This window comes from Chrysochloris asiatica, unplaced genomic scaffold (genome assembly GCF_000296735.1).
Source record: "Chrysochloris asiatica unplaced genomic scaffold, ChrAsi1.0 scaffold00092, whole genome shotgun sequence".
NCBI classification, from domain to species: domain Eukaryota; kingdom Metazoa; phylum Chordata; class Mammalia; order Afrosoricida; family Chrysochloridae; genus Chrysochloris; species Chrysochloris asiatica.
The window spans coordinates 261,452-274,849 of NW_006408610.1; the positions used below are offsets into that span (position 1 = coordinate 261,452).

The 13,398-nt window shown below is 43.0% G+C and overlaps 1 protein-coding gene across 1 annotated transcript in view; it reads left to right on the forward strand.

Moving 5' to 3' along the window:
• FBXO22 (F-box protein 22) overlaps window positions 1-12,118 on the forward strand; it is a 36,509-nt gene extending 24,391 nt beyond the window's left edge. Inside the window, exons 6-7 of the mRNA XM_006866454.1 lie at window positions 6,025-6,190; window positions 11,675-12,118. Of these exons, the coding sequence (XP_006866516.1) occupies window positions 6,025-6,190; window positions 11,675-12,092 (584 nt within the window). The 3' untranslated portion in view covers window positions 12,093-12,118. The remainder of the gene's footprint in view (window positions 1-6,024; window positions 6,191-11,674) is intronic.
• The last annotated feature ends 1,280 nt before the right edge of the window (window positions 12,119-13,398 follow it).

Sequence of the window (13,398 nt, forward strand, 5' to 3'; positions counted from 1 at the left end):
CCTGCAGAGCCTTTGCATTGCACAAGACCATAGGTGGAATCCTGATCCTCATCCAGAATCTTCTGAGTGGGACATTCCCATGTGAAAGGACAAGCAGATCAGTCTGGAGCAGCTAGGAGAACAGAAGATACTTCTTGAAAGAAAGACGTGTGTGTGTGTGTGGCAGGGGGAAACAAAAAACAATAACAGCAGTCAATTGACTACAAGAACAAGCAAGTTGTTCCCCAGGGAGCCATCAAGGCAAGTGGTCAGGTCCCCTCAAGGCAAACCCCCTTCCAAGACTGAAACTCAAATAGAATATACTAGCAGGCATATGGTCCTGCTCTGACTACATTGGTCACCGATAAGGGGAAGATGGGGAAAAACAGTAACAAAGTTGTGAGCTAAGTCCGACCACATTCAATGGACTCCTGCTAACCCGGATTGAAACCTGGCTAACCAGCAGTATGACAAGACCTGGAGACTCCTGGGCCCAGGGTATGGGACAAGGCCCCAGAGGACTAGAACTGAGTGTGAAGCATCCAGCTGATAAAAAGTGAGGGGGGATGCACAAGAATGCCCACACTTGCAGATAGTACCTATTTGACCTGGCATCAATGGCTAGATGATCAGAACATAACTAGAAGAAGAAAGAAGAGGAAAAAAAAGGAGTAACCCACTCTAAGTGGATGAGATGAACTTGACCTATACTGTGGATGCAGTATGACAAAGGAGTGGACAAACCTCTACAGTGAGGATCATTCCCACCCCTTGGTACACAGGGTCGACAGAGAGGGGGAACTTAGACATTGGCTTCCCAAAATGTGGGGACTACAAAGGCAAGAAGTGACTGGCTTACAAGCTTTCAATAGGGAATCTAGCTCCAGAGAATACAGGGAAAGGTAGTACCTCCACTGAATTGTTTCCAACCTGTCTGGATAGGGTTGATAAAAGGTGATGGGGAAAGGACTCCTGTGATTCAATAGGGAATGATTGCTATCAGGTTTGACAGTGAGTGTTGGAAAGGTAAATGTAAATGCTTGGTAACAAAAGGAGGGGAGCGGCTGATTTTGCAGTCCAGGAGCGAGGATCCCTGGAACCAAGGGAGAAAAAGAAAAGCGAAGTACGAGACTGTGTCCAGAGAGGCAGGGACACTAGGGATGGAGGCAGAGGCAATGACGTGGACAGAAGGAGCGGCTGGGGACTCTGGACTCAGGAAGGGAGAGGAGTTGTGTCTGGCGGCTGGGAGGCAGGCATGTGGGGTGTACCCTTTGGGTGTTTGATGATCCATGTAGGGGATTGTGATCATTGCATTGAAACAAAGTACAATAGGATGAATGTAAAGATAATATTCACCCATGTTAACAAACACATAATTCACAATAAAAATTTTAAAAAAAGACAAGAAAGAAGGAAAAGGTCAAAATGGATATCAGAAGAGACATTGAAACTTGCTCTCTTTCAACCATTTCAAGAGGTAGCATATGATCAAGAGCCAGTGATACTGAAGGAAGAAGTCCAAGGTACATTGAAGGAATTGGCAAAGAACAAGTCTCCAGGAATTGATGGAATAAAAATTGAAGTCTTTCAAGAAAGTGAGGCGGCACTGGAGGCACACACTCATCTCTTCCAGGAAATTTGGAAGATAACTATCTGGCTGACTGATTGGAAGAGATCTGTATTTGTGCCCATTCTAAAGAGAGGTGACCCAATGGAATGCGGAAATCATCGGACAGTATCTTTGATATCCCATGCGAGTAAAATTTTACTAAACTTAATGTGGAAATGACTGCAAGCATACATTGACAGAGAACTTCCAGAGGTTCAAGCCAGATGCAGAAGAGCATGTGGAACGAGGGATATCATTGCTGATGTCAGATGGATCTTGGCTGAGAATACCAGAAAGATGTTTACCTGTGCTCTATTGACTACGCAAAGGCTTTTGATTGTGTGGCTCATGACAAGCTATGGACAACATTGCAAAGTATGAGTATTCCAGAACACTTAATTGCGTTCATGAGGAATCTTTAAATGGACCAAGAGGAAGTTGTTTGAACAGAACATGAGAACACTGAATGGTTTCAAATTAGGGAAGATGTATGACGGGGTTGTATTCTTTTACCATACTTATTCAGCCTGTATGCTGAGCAAATAATCTGAGAAGCTGGGTTCTATCAAGAAAAAGGTGACATCAGGATTGGAGAAAAACTCATTAACAACCTGTGATATGCAGATGATACAACCTTACTTGCTGAAAGTGAAGAGGACTGAAAATATTTACTGATGAAGATTAAAGAACACAGCCTTCCGTATGGATTGCATCTCAATGGAAGGAAAACAAAAATCCTCACCATTGGAACAATAAACATTCTTATCAAGGGAGAAAAAGATTAAAGTTGTCAAGGACTTCATTCTTCTTGGATCAATTATCAACACTCATGGAAGCAGCAGTCAAGAAATCAAACGACGTATTGTATTAGGCAAGTCTGCTGCACAAGACCTTTTTAAAGTGTTGAAGAGCAAAGATGTCTGCTTGAAGACTAAGGTGCTCCTGACCCAAGCCATGGTATTTTCAGTAACCTCATATGCATGTGAAAGCTGGACAGTGAATAAGGAAGACCATAGAAAAATTGATCCTTTTGAGTTAAGGTGTTGGAGAAGAATCTTGAAAGTGCCATGGGCTGCCAAAAGAACCAACAGATCTGTGTTGGAAGAAGTGCAGCCAGAGTGCTTCTTGGAGGCCAGGATGGCCAAACTTCGTCTTTCATATTTCGGACATATTATCAGGAGGGTCCAGTTGCTGGAGAAGGGGATATGTTTGGTAGGGTGGAGGGTCAGAGAAAAAGAGGAAGACCCCTAGTGAGATGTATTCGCAAAATGGCAGCATCAGTGGGTTCAAGCGTGGTAACACTTGTGAGGTTGGCCCAGGACCGGGCAGTGTTTCATTCTGTTGTGCCCAGGGTTGCTATGAGTGGATACCAATTCAGTGGCACCCAACAGCAACAGCAGGCTCGCTGTACCATTTTACGGTTCCACCAGCAACGGAGAAAGGGTCTATATTCTCCACAACCTTTGTTCCAGTTTTTTGGTCATTGTCATTGTAATGGGAGGTGGTTGGGAGTGAGGTTGTATTTCATTGTGTTTCTGATGTGTATTTCCTGGTAGGATTCTTATAAGTCAGAATTGACTCCATGGCAACAGGAATGAGTAATGATATTGGAAACCTTTTCATGTGATGCTTGGCCATTTGAATGTCCTCTTTGGTGAAATGTTTATTCAAGACCTTTGCCCAGTTTTTGGATTGGGTTTTCTTTTTGTTGTTAAATTATCCTCAAAATATTTCAGTGTCTTTGCATGAGTTAAAGACCTACCAAGGTGCACCAGGTAGGCAAGCTAATTTTGGGAAAGGTTAGACAGGAGATATTTTAAACTTGCAGTCTCTGTCTGCCATGTTAATTTGTGGTAAAACAGTCACTATGTAAACAAATGGATGTGTTTGTGTTTATGTTTATAGAAATGTACAGCCATAGGAAGGATTTTGCCCATGAACTGTAATTGATCCCTATAACAGATATGATTTTGACCTGAAAGAACAATTTGAGTATAATATTGTCAGAAGTCTCTATCAGTTTTTAAATAATTCTAGTAAAACAACCACAGGCTACCTAACCTTTTTCAATTCTAAAATAATTTCAAACATGTTGTTGTTGTTGTTAAGTGCCTTATAGAAAAGTATAGAGTTCTTGTATATCCTTCATGAATATTGTCCAAATGTTAACTGTTTATCCTGTTTTCAGTCTCTCTCCTTTTCTCTCTGTGCATGTTGTTGTTGTTGTGTGCCGATTTACAGCGACCCTGTGTAGGGGTTTCTAAGGAGCGACTGGTGAGTTTGAACCACCAACTTTGAGGTCGTGCTTATCCTGTGGTGCCACAATAACAAACATAATGCTGTGGAGTCTATTTTGACTTCTAGTGACCCTGTAAGCGTAGTGGTTACGAGTAAGGCTGCCATCCTCAAGGTCAGCAGTTCGAAACCACCAGAGGTTCTGCTCCCGTAAAGATTTACAGCCTCGGAAACCCTGTACAGGATTGCTATGAGTCGGAACCAACTCCACGGCACTTAACAACAATAGGACAGAGTAGAACTGCCCATTAGGACTTCCAAGGCTGTAAGTCTGTATGGAAGCAGACTGCCATATCTTTCTCCTGTTGAGCAGCTAGTGGGCTTGAACTGCTGACCTTTGGGTTAGCAACCCCGTGCTTAACCACGGTGCTACCAGGCCTTTTATATATAATCTCGGTTATTTATATGTAGCAAAACCCAAACCTGTTGTTGTCAAAGTGATTCTTACGGCCATCCCACATGTTCCAGAGCGGCTCCAACCTACAGAAGCAGCAGCTTACCAGGACTTGGTTCTTTCAGGCTCATTCTGGAAGGAATGAACCAACAACCTGTTAGGTTAGTCAAGAGCTAACTTTTTATGCCACCTTTTAGAATATTCAGAGGAATATGTTCAGTAGTGTTGTTGTTAAGCGTCGTTGAGTCGGTTCTGACACACAGCAGCCCTGTATAGTGTTTCTGAGGAGCAGCTGGTGAGTGTGAACCACCAACCTTCAGGTTCAGCCTGACCTTGGGTCCAGCCCATTATCCTGCAACGCCACCTCACGACTCCTAGGAAACAGTAGGAAAAGGAGAGGTATAGAACAATGAAGTCTTTGCTTCTAAAGGCCCTCTGAGAGTCAGGAGATGGGCTCTGATCTAGTGTCTGCTGTGACATTGTCCTGGGCCAGTCACTTGTCTGAGAGTGACAATGCTCCTCGTAAAATAATATTAGATTGTTGATCCCGCAGGCCTCCTCCAACTCAGAAATTAAAAAAAAAACCCACTCCATTAAAATTTGCTACTTTGGTCTGAGGGAGAAAAAGACCCCTAATAATGACTTGGGGTGGTAGGGGTGGTGGTGGTAGTGTGCCGTGGAGAAGAAGGGAACCAGATGCACTTCCCAGAACAAGTCATTATTTGGGGTTAGTACTTGGTCATGGGGTGGCACAATCCACCACCTTCTTTCCTAACCTCCCTTTCCTGGACTAAGTGGACAGTGTCTGTGTTTTGGTGATGTGTCTACTTCTTAGGGCTGCCATAACATAGCATGACAAACTTGGTGGCTTATAACAACAGAAAAGCACTCCCTCGCAGTTCTAGAGGTTCCGTGTTGAAGTGAAGTTGGCAGCCGGACACTCTGGAGGTGATATGGGAGAATGTGGCTGTTGGCTGTGGGCGCTCCTATAGTCATGCCATTCAGGTTTCAGTCAGCTTTTGTGGTCACTACTGCCTCTTCCCTTGTCTCTCCTGTGTGTACCTTTTCTAAGAACAGTCGTCCCTGGATTTAGAGCCTACTCCAATAATCCAGATGAGTGTTTCATCTCAAGATCCTCAATTAATCGTATCTGCAAAGACCCTTTTTGCAAATAAAGGTAACATTCATAGGTTCCAGAGATTCCATGTTGTGGATATATCTTTTGTGGGTTAATGCGCCAGACTGCAAAGCTGTTTGAACTGCAAGGTCAGCAGTTCAAGGTCACCAGTTGCTCCTTGGAAACCCTAAGCAGGGTTGCTGTGGGTCGGAACCGACTTGACGACACTTAACAACAACATTCACCCAAACAGAGGCGTTAATGCCTCTCTGTGTTTGTTGTCTCTGAATCTTTAAATTCTCAATGTTGCCTAACTCTGTTTCATGTAGACCAGTGTTCCCTTCCACTCCAGATGGTGGCTTGTGTGGAACCTGCTGGCACCGTGGGCCACCAAGGGCTGCTCTGCTCTGCTACATAGCTGCTTCTTTATTTGCATTAAGTATTGGCTCTAAAAACCATTTTGTTTCTCTAGTTTTGAATGGTGTGTGAGCTTGTAAAAAGGAAAACTGGGAGCTTACATACTTGACTAGGAATGTAAGTCATCATCAGTAGTTTCATTATGCAAGATACAGAAGATCATCTGTTTTGTTGAGATAGGCCTTTCATTGTTGGTCCTTCTTTTCTCTGCAGGTCTCTTAGATAACCCAGAGCTTCGTGTGGTCCTGGTATTCGGCTACAATTGCTGCAAGGTGGGAGCTAGCAATTATCTGCAGCGAGTGGTCAGCACTTTCAGTGATATGAACATCATCTTGGCTGGAGGCCAAGTGGACAACCTGTCATCACTGACTTCTGAAAAGTATGTCTCTTGGGGGGAGGAAAGATGGTCTCAGTTTTAGAAAGTATTTAAAGACTTGCTACAGCTGACTCACTGGCACTTAACAGTTGATTGCATTTTGCCCTGGATTTAGATTAAGGGCTTTAACTAGTCTCACCCTAACTGTGATCACAGTTGAAGAGTGAAATGTCATGCATTGTCCCTGCAGTGCGTACTTAGTCTTAGTTGGCCTCAAACTCTTGTAAGAATGAATTTTAAACAGACTTGTAACAAGCCCTTGCTTACAGATGTTTTTTGACAGCTCTGAGGTTTACTGTCACTTCCTTCCAAGGTCTCTTCACTCCTGTATGGGACATTGGTGTTAAACAATGTGTCTTTACGGTAAAGCCTCTCTAACATGCTCTGTGCTCTGTAAGTCAGCCTCCATCCACAAATCCATTTGGCCATAAGGTTTTTTTCCTGTGGAGTGTTTTATCAGACTGCTGGTGTTGGCACACGGTTGTAAGAAGCCTGTATTATATGTATCTTCATAAAAGGTCTGTTCAAGACCAAAAATTGTGAATGTTTGATTTTGTGACTAAGACGTTTGCTCTTCTGTGTTGGAAGGCATTACGCCCTTCTGTTTGGAAGGAAAGTCTGTAGTAATGTGAATTCAGCTGATTTAAGTGGACACCAGTGTGGTTCAAAGGCAGGAAAGTGAGCCTCCCTTCTCACTCCCCAGGGCTTCCTTATAAACACTAGTACCTACTTCTCTGAGTGGTCATGTGGAGACAGCACAAATCATCCAAGTTCTGATCCTTTTTCATTAGTGGATTTGGAAAAGCAAAAAGCTAAGCTGGAGTCTCTGGACTGCCAGTGAGGAAAAAAAGGATGAAAGCCAAGTGCATTGAAATCTACATAGTATGACATCAGACTTTGTGTGCATTTTACATTTTATACGTATATACACTGAAATCTAGGTGGCTATGGATTGAGTCCTGAGGTGGCATAATTGTTGATGTTAAAGTGCAGTGGAGTCAGTTCTGGCTCATAGCAACCCTGTAAAGGGTTTTCAAGGAGCAACTGGTGGATGTAAATGGCTGATCTTGAGATTGGCAGTCTAGTGCTTATCCTACAGTGCCACACCAGGCACAGATAGTTAAGCTGACAGCCTGGTGGTTCATGCCCCCCACCCATTGGAACCTTTGAAGAAAGGCTTGGTGATCTACTTCTGAAAGGTCACAGCCTTGAAATCCCTGTGGAAAGCACAGTTCTCTTGATCTATGTGTGAGTTCCATCCCCTAATTTCCCTGTGTCTTTGTTTCTACATTTAACTTGTTTAACAGTAAGGGCAGTGGTGGTAGGTAGGTTTTCAGTGTGGCTAGCTCAGCTAGTTTTTATACTTAGTATGGGAGATGGTAAATGCCGTTGAGTCGATTCCAACTCATAGCAACTCTATACAGCGTTTCCAAGAAGCAGCTGGTGGGTTTGAATGTCGACCTTGTGGTTTGTAGTTTAGTGCTTATCCACACTAGGAGACCAGTATGGGAAATAAGCCCCTCCTCCCCCAATCATAACTCTTTACATGACGCATTCATTTAAAACGGTCAGCATACTGTCCATTGGGTAAGAAAAGCTGTTGAGTAAATCACTGCTACATTACAGTGATGTCTAGGACCCATATTCCCTAAAAAGAGAGGCAACTAAGTCTTGGTGAGATTGAGAGCATGTGCTGCAAGTGTCCAGCAGAGGGAGTCAGATAAAGCTAAAAGGGCAGCAGAGGCCATTAGAATCTAGTTTTGCCACTAGCTATTAGCCTTACTGTTTTCGTCCTGGTGTGGCACTGTGGGTTCATGCACTGGGCGGGCTGCAAGGTCGGCCTGGCACATTAACCCACAACAACACAAACCTTTTTAAATCTTGCTGCTTTGTATCAAGGAATCACTTGTTGCTATCAATGACAAAAACATAAGAACTTAAGCTTATGTTTTCAGCAATTGTTATTTTCAGTCTTGTGGGTTTGTTTTACTTTAAATCTTATATATGTGGATTGAGTTCTGGGTGGTGTTAGCATGTATAGTCATCTCAGGTTTCTGCCTTCTGTTACTGGTTCACAGCCTAGAAAACACCCTTTAGTATTGCTTGTAAAGTTGGTCTGGTCATTACAGATTCCTTTAATTTCTGTTTGTCTGTGAATGTACTAATTTCGCCGTTGTGTTTGAGGGGCAGGTTTTCTGGGCATATGATTGTTGGTTGGCAGTTTTTTTCTTTCAGAGTTTTGTACGTGTCATCCCATTGCCTTCTTACTTGCACAGTTCCCTTTTGTAGGCAGCTTTTCATTTTTACTGAGCTGCTCTCAGAATTCATTGCTTGTGTTTGGTTTGGGAAAATTGTATTATGCTATGTCTTGGTGATTTTATTTAGTTTTTGATCTAGTGGTTTGTTCCGCTTCTTACATGCTTTTTGGTTCATCTTGTTAGAGACGTTTTCTTAAAACAACTCTTCAACAATTTTCTCTGTGCTTTTTATTGTCTGGAATGCCAGTCACCCATGAGTTATTCCTCTTCCTGGCATCCCACATAATTCTTAGGCTTTCTTCAGATTCTTGTCACTCTGTTTTCAGAATCTTCTCCCAGCATACTAGTATTGAAGGGTTCATCTTGAAGCTCACTAATTTGGACTTCCATTGCTTCCAATCCACTCCTTTGTCCTAAAAAATTGTCTGTTTCTGAAATTTCAGTATAAATCTTCTGGATTTCTAATCATAAGTTTTATATTATTTTTAAATGTGCATTTATTTTGTTTGTTCTTACAGTGTTTTCCTGAATTCTTTTTCAGCTAGTGCTGTTACTTTTTCTTCCTGAGAAACTTTTCCTGGGTCTTCATCTTGGTCATTTCCGTGAGCTATTCTGTCTTGTTGCTTGTGTGAGCTAAATTGATCTGTTGTCGCCGGGACACTGTGGTGGTGTATTTGTATTTAATTACTGATTGTAGGCTGTGTTCTTAGACCCTCACTAAATGTCTTCTGTGGGTGTAGTTAGAGAATGGAAGTGTGTGCACTGTTCTCTGCCATTTGTGCACCTCAGCTTAGGGTTTGTCCGGTGTGGGCTGCTGTCCACCAAGTGGTAGGTATATTGTTGATCAAGAGCTTACTTACATTGGCTCTTGCCCCGTGGGTGGCGCTGCAGAGAATATGGTTGTGGCTGGGCTGCATGGGTATGGTTTTTGTCTCTTGTTGGGTAGGAAAGCAGAGAAAACTTTCCTTTTCCCCCTATATACACACACAAGAAAACAAAACAGATAAACAACCATCAATGAAGAGAGAAAATAAAGGAGAAAAGTGAAAGAAAAAACAGGCAGCAAAAGAATGTAATAACTAAAAAAGAGTAGAGAAGCTCGTCACCGATAAGGGGAAGGGAGGGAAAAACAGCAATGAAGCAGCGAGCTAAGCCCTACAATGTTCAATAGACTTCTGTGAACCGTGGTGAAGACCTGATTGGCCAGCAGTGTGGCAAGACCTGGGGACTCTTGGGCCCAGAGTCAGTGACATAGCCACAGAAGACTAGAGTGGAGAGTGAAGCGTCCAGCTGGTAAGAAGAGAGGGCATATGCACAAGAACACCCACACTTGCAGATAATAACACACTTGACTTGGCTTCAATGACTGGATGATCAGAGCTCAACCAAAGAAGAAAGTAGAGGAAAAAAAAAAGTAATCTGATACAATTTGATGAACTTGACCTACACCTATGGATGCAGTAGCTCAAAAGAGGGAACAAATCCTTACAGCAAGAATCATTCCCACCCTCTCCACACACAGAGTAGACAGGGATGGGCAACTTGGACATTGGCTACCCAAAGGGGCGGGGGGCGGTGGCTACAAAGGCAAGAAGTGACTGGCTTACAAACTTTCAAGAGGGAACCTAGATCCAGAGGGCCTGGAGGAAGGTAGAATCTCCAGTGAGTAGTATACAATCTGTCTAGGCAGGGCTGATGAAATGAAATGCAGATGGGTCTCTTATGATACAATAGTGAACAATTGTTATCAGGACTGATTGTGAGGGTTGGAAATGTAAAGGTAGACATTTTATAGCAAGAAGGGGAGTGATTAACTTTCCAGTCTAGGAGCAGAGGTCCCTAGGACCATCAACAGAGAAGAGCGGAGAGCGGGACCCTACCCAGAGAAGCAGTGATGCCTGAGATGGAGGCAGAGACGATGATGTGGCGCGATGGAGCAGCTGGGGACTTTAGACACAGAGAGGGAGAAGGGCTGTGTGCTGAAGACCGGGGGTAGGGTGTGTGGGGGACAGGCTTTCAGGGTATGTACCCTTTGGTTGGTTGATGGTGTATGGAGGGGACTGTAACCATGACAATGAGATGATATACAATAGAATGAATGTAAAGCTAATGTTCTCCCATGTAAACGATCACATAATTCACAATAAAACATTTAAAAAAAAGAGTAGAAAAGGACAGAAAAATATTGCTAATGAAGAGGAAAATAACAGGAAGAAATTTAAAAAAAGAAAATACTTGGAGAGTAGTAAAGGAAAAACAGTAGGAAAAAAAGGGGGTGGGGGAATAAGAAAGAAAAACAAAAGCGGAGATAGGATAAACTTCAAGGGAATGGAAAAGAGAAGAATAAACAAAAACATTAGAACAACGAAAGAAAAGCAAAAACCAAAAAACCAGTACAATTTGTTGGACCTGTAGGAGAAAACTCTGAGGGATTCCTGCCAGCCTTAGAAGCTCACAAGGTGGGTGCGGGCGGGTACGACAGTGGAATTCCTGAGAGTTATTATCTAAGTTCAGGACCCGCAGTCCAGAAGTAGTTCATGGAGGCCCCTGATGAGCTGGTTTCTGTGTCTGTCAGGACCACTGGGCAGCTGCGGGGCAGGGTGGTTGGTTATGGAGATTCCTGCTAGACTAAAGCTCATCTGGTGGTTTTATCTGGAGCTGAGGCCACCTGAATCCAGGCACCGAAACATGGCAGCTGGCATCTGCCTCACAGCAGTGTGGCTCCCAACTCCTGTAGAACAGAGTTTGTGCTTGGGGTGCATGAAGGTGGGAGCTGGCCACACCTCTGGTCACCTTTCCCATTGCCTGTGTGAACCTGCTCTGCCAGGCCACCTTCTGTTGCCAAAGCTGCTCACAAAAGTTCAACGTGGTTACGCCATCAGTCTTCCTCACTGTCCCTGCTCCCAGCAAGCATTCTGTCCACGTCTCTTAACCTAGCTTCAGAAGTTTATGGTTCCAGGATTTTCATCTGTTGTCTGTTTGATTTGGTCTCTTTGTTGTACAGGGTTCATGTAGTGCATCTGCCTGGTTTACCATCTTGCCAAAGTCTCCCCTTCTATAATTTTTTAATGCATCAATTTCATCAGATTAATTTCTAACCCTCAGTGTATTCCCCATATCCATCACTGAGTGGCAAGGATTTTCCTTTTATCAAAAAAAAAAAAAAAAAGACATTAACATTTTAACTTTGTTTCATGACCTAATTCCCGTTTATAATTTAATATTTTAGAAACCCTCTGGATGTTGATGCCACTGGTGTGGTTGGACTGTCATTTAGCGGACACCGGATCCAGAGTGCCACAGTGCTCCTTAATGAGGACGTCAATGACGAGAAGACCGCCGAGGCTGTGGTGCAGCGCCTGAAAGCAGCCAACATTCCCGAACAGAACACCTTCGGCTTCATGTTTGCATGTGTGGGCAGGGGCTTTCAGTATTACAGAACAAAGGAGAATGTGGAGTCTGATGCATTCAGGAAGTTTTTTCCTAGTGTTCCCTTGTTTGGCTTCTTTGGAAATGGAGAAATTGGGTGTGATCGGATAGTGACTGGGAACTTTATATTGAGGAAATGTAACAAGGTAAAGGATGATGATCTATTTCATAGCTACACAACAATAATGACACTTATTCATCTTGGGTCATCTAAATAAAGCCACCTGAAAGTGGCTTGCACAATTTAGGGACTTTGGAATAATAATGTGTGTTTCAAACAAAAATAACTTTAGATATAATCTGTTTTGTAGCTTTGATTGATGTTCTACAGATCATATGGGGGTCATTTGTAATCTGTAATCTGGAAGACTCTGTATGTAACAGAACAGAGAACCAGAGTTGAGAACTTTTGCATCAGACATAAGCAAACTAACTTTGGTTCTGACGCACCAAGTTCACTCTGCAGTTGCTGTGGGATGGACTCACTCCGCTCCCTGCGGAGGACGGAGACCCAGGAGGGTGGAGACCAAGCAGCAGGGTGGAGATGTAAGACATTCCAGACTCCTTCTCTTCATTGTTCGATGGTCTGTTAGCAGAATCATGAAGACTTTTTCTCCCTTAATAAAGGAAGAAAATACACAGGTGGTTGATTTGTTTGAGAAACCTTTCTCTACCTTTTTTTTTTTTTTTCCAAAAGCCATCATAAAATAATCAGACTTTTTACTTGATAAAATTTTTGTTTTGGAATTTATTCTGATAAATTGCTCAGATTAATCAGTATTTTATTACTTTATAAGTGAAAGATTTTTTTTTCTTCATTAAATTTTAAGAGGAACTCCACAGCCTCCTTTTTTCCCCAGCTGAGTTCATTATAGCTAACTGGCCGACCTGGGGAATTGTCACCTCATTTAGGCTTTATGCCAATAAAATAACACCTTGGAAATCATTCAGGTAGCACTTTTGTATTTTGTTGCACTGGGTGAGTGCATGAAGGAAGGAAAGCAGTTATTTTCAGCTTGTCAATCCTGGCATGTTCTCAGTTGAATGACTTTCAAGTTTGAATTTCTAATTTTATTCTAAATGAGATGTGCAGAGAGCATCAGCAGTCTTCGCCAGTAGACAGTCTTTCCTTGTTGCACAGTGACAGAACCCTTGGTCTGGGCTGTGCACAAGCACCCTGGAAGAGAGCATTCTTCAGTCTCTGGTAGGCATGGTTCTGTTCTGTGTGGTGTGTGAGGGGAAATGGTGCGTGCCCTTCAGAGTGGTGTGTGCCTAGTTTGGGTTCCTTTCTTGATCCTTTGCCTGAAGAAGTGAATGTGGTAGTGAGCCATCTGACTCTGCAGAAGAAATGATGCTATGGTGTTGGGAGAGAAACCACACAGAGGACCTGGGTCCTTGTACCAAAATTGCCAAAACAATTTCCAGATTGTTTCACAGACAGAAAATAACATCAATCTTGTTTAAACTACCGACTTTGTTTTGTGTGTGTGTGTTTTTTTTAGGTCTTTGTTACAGGATAGTTCT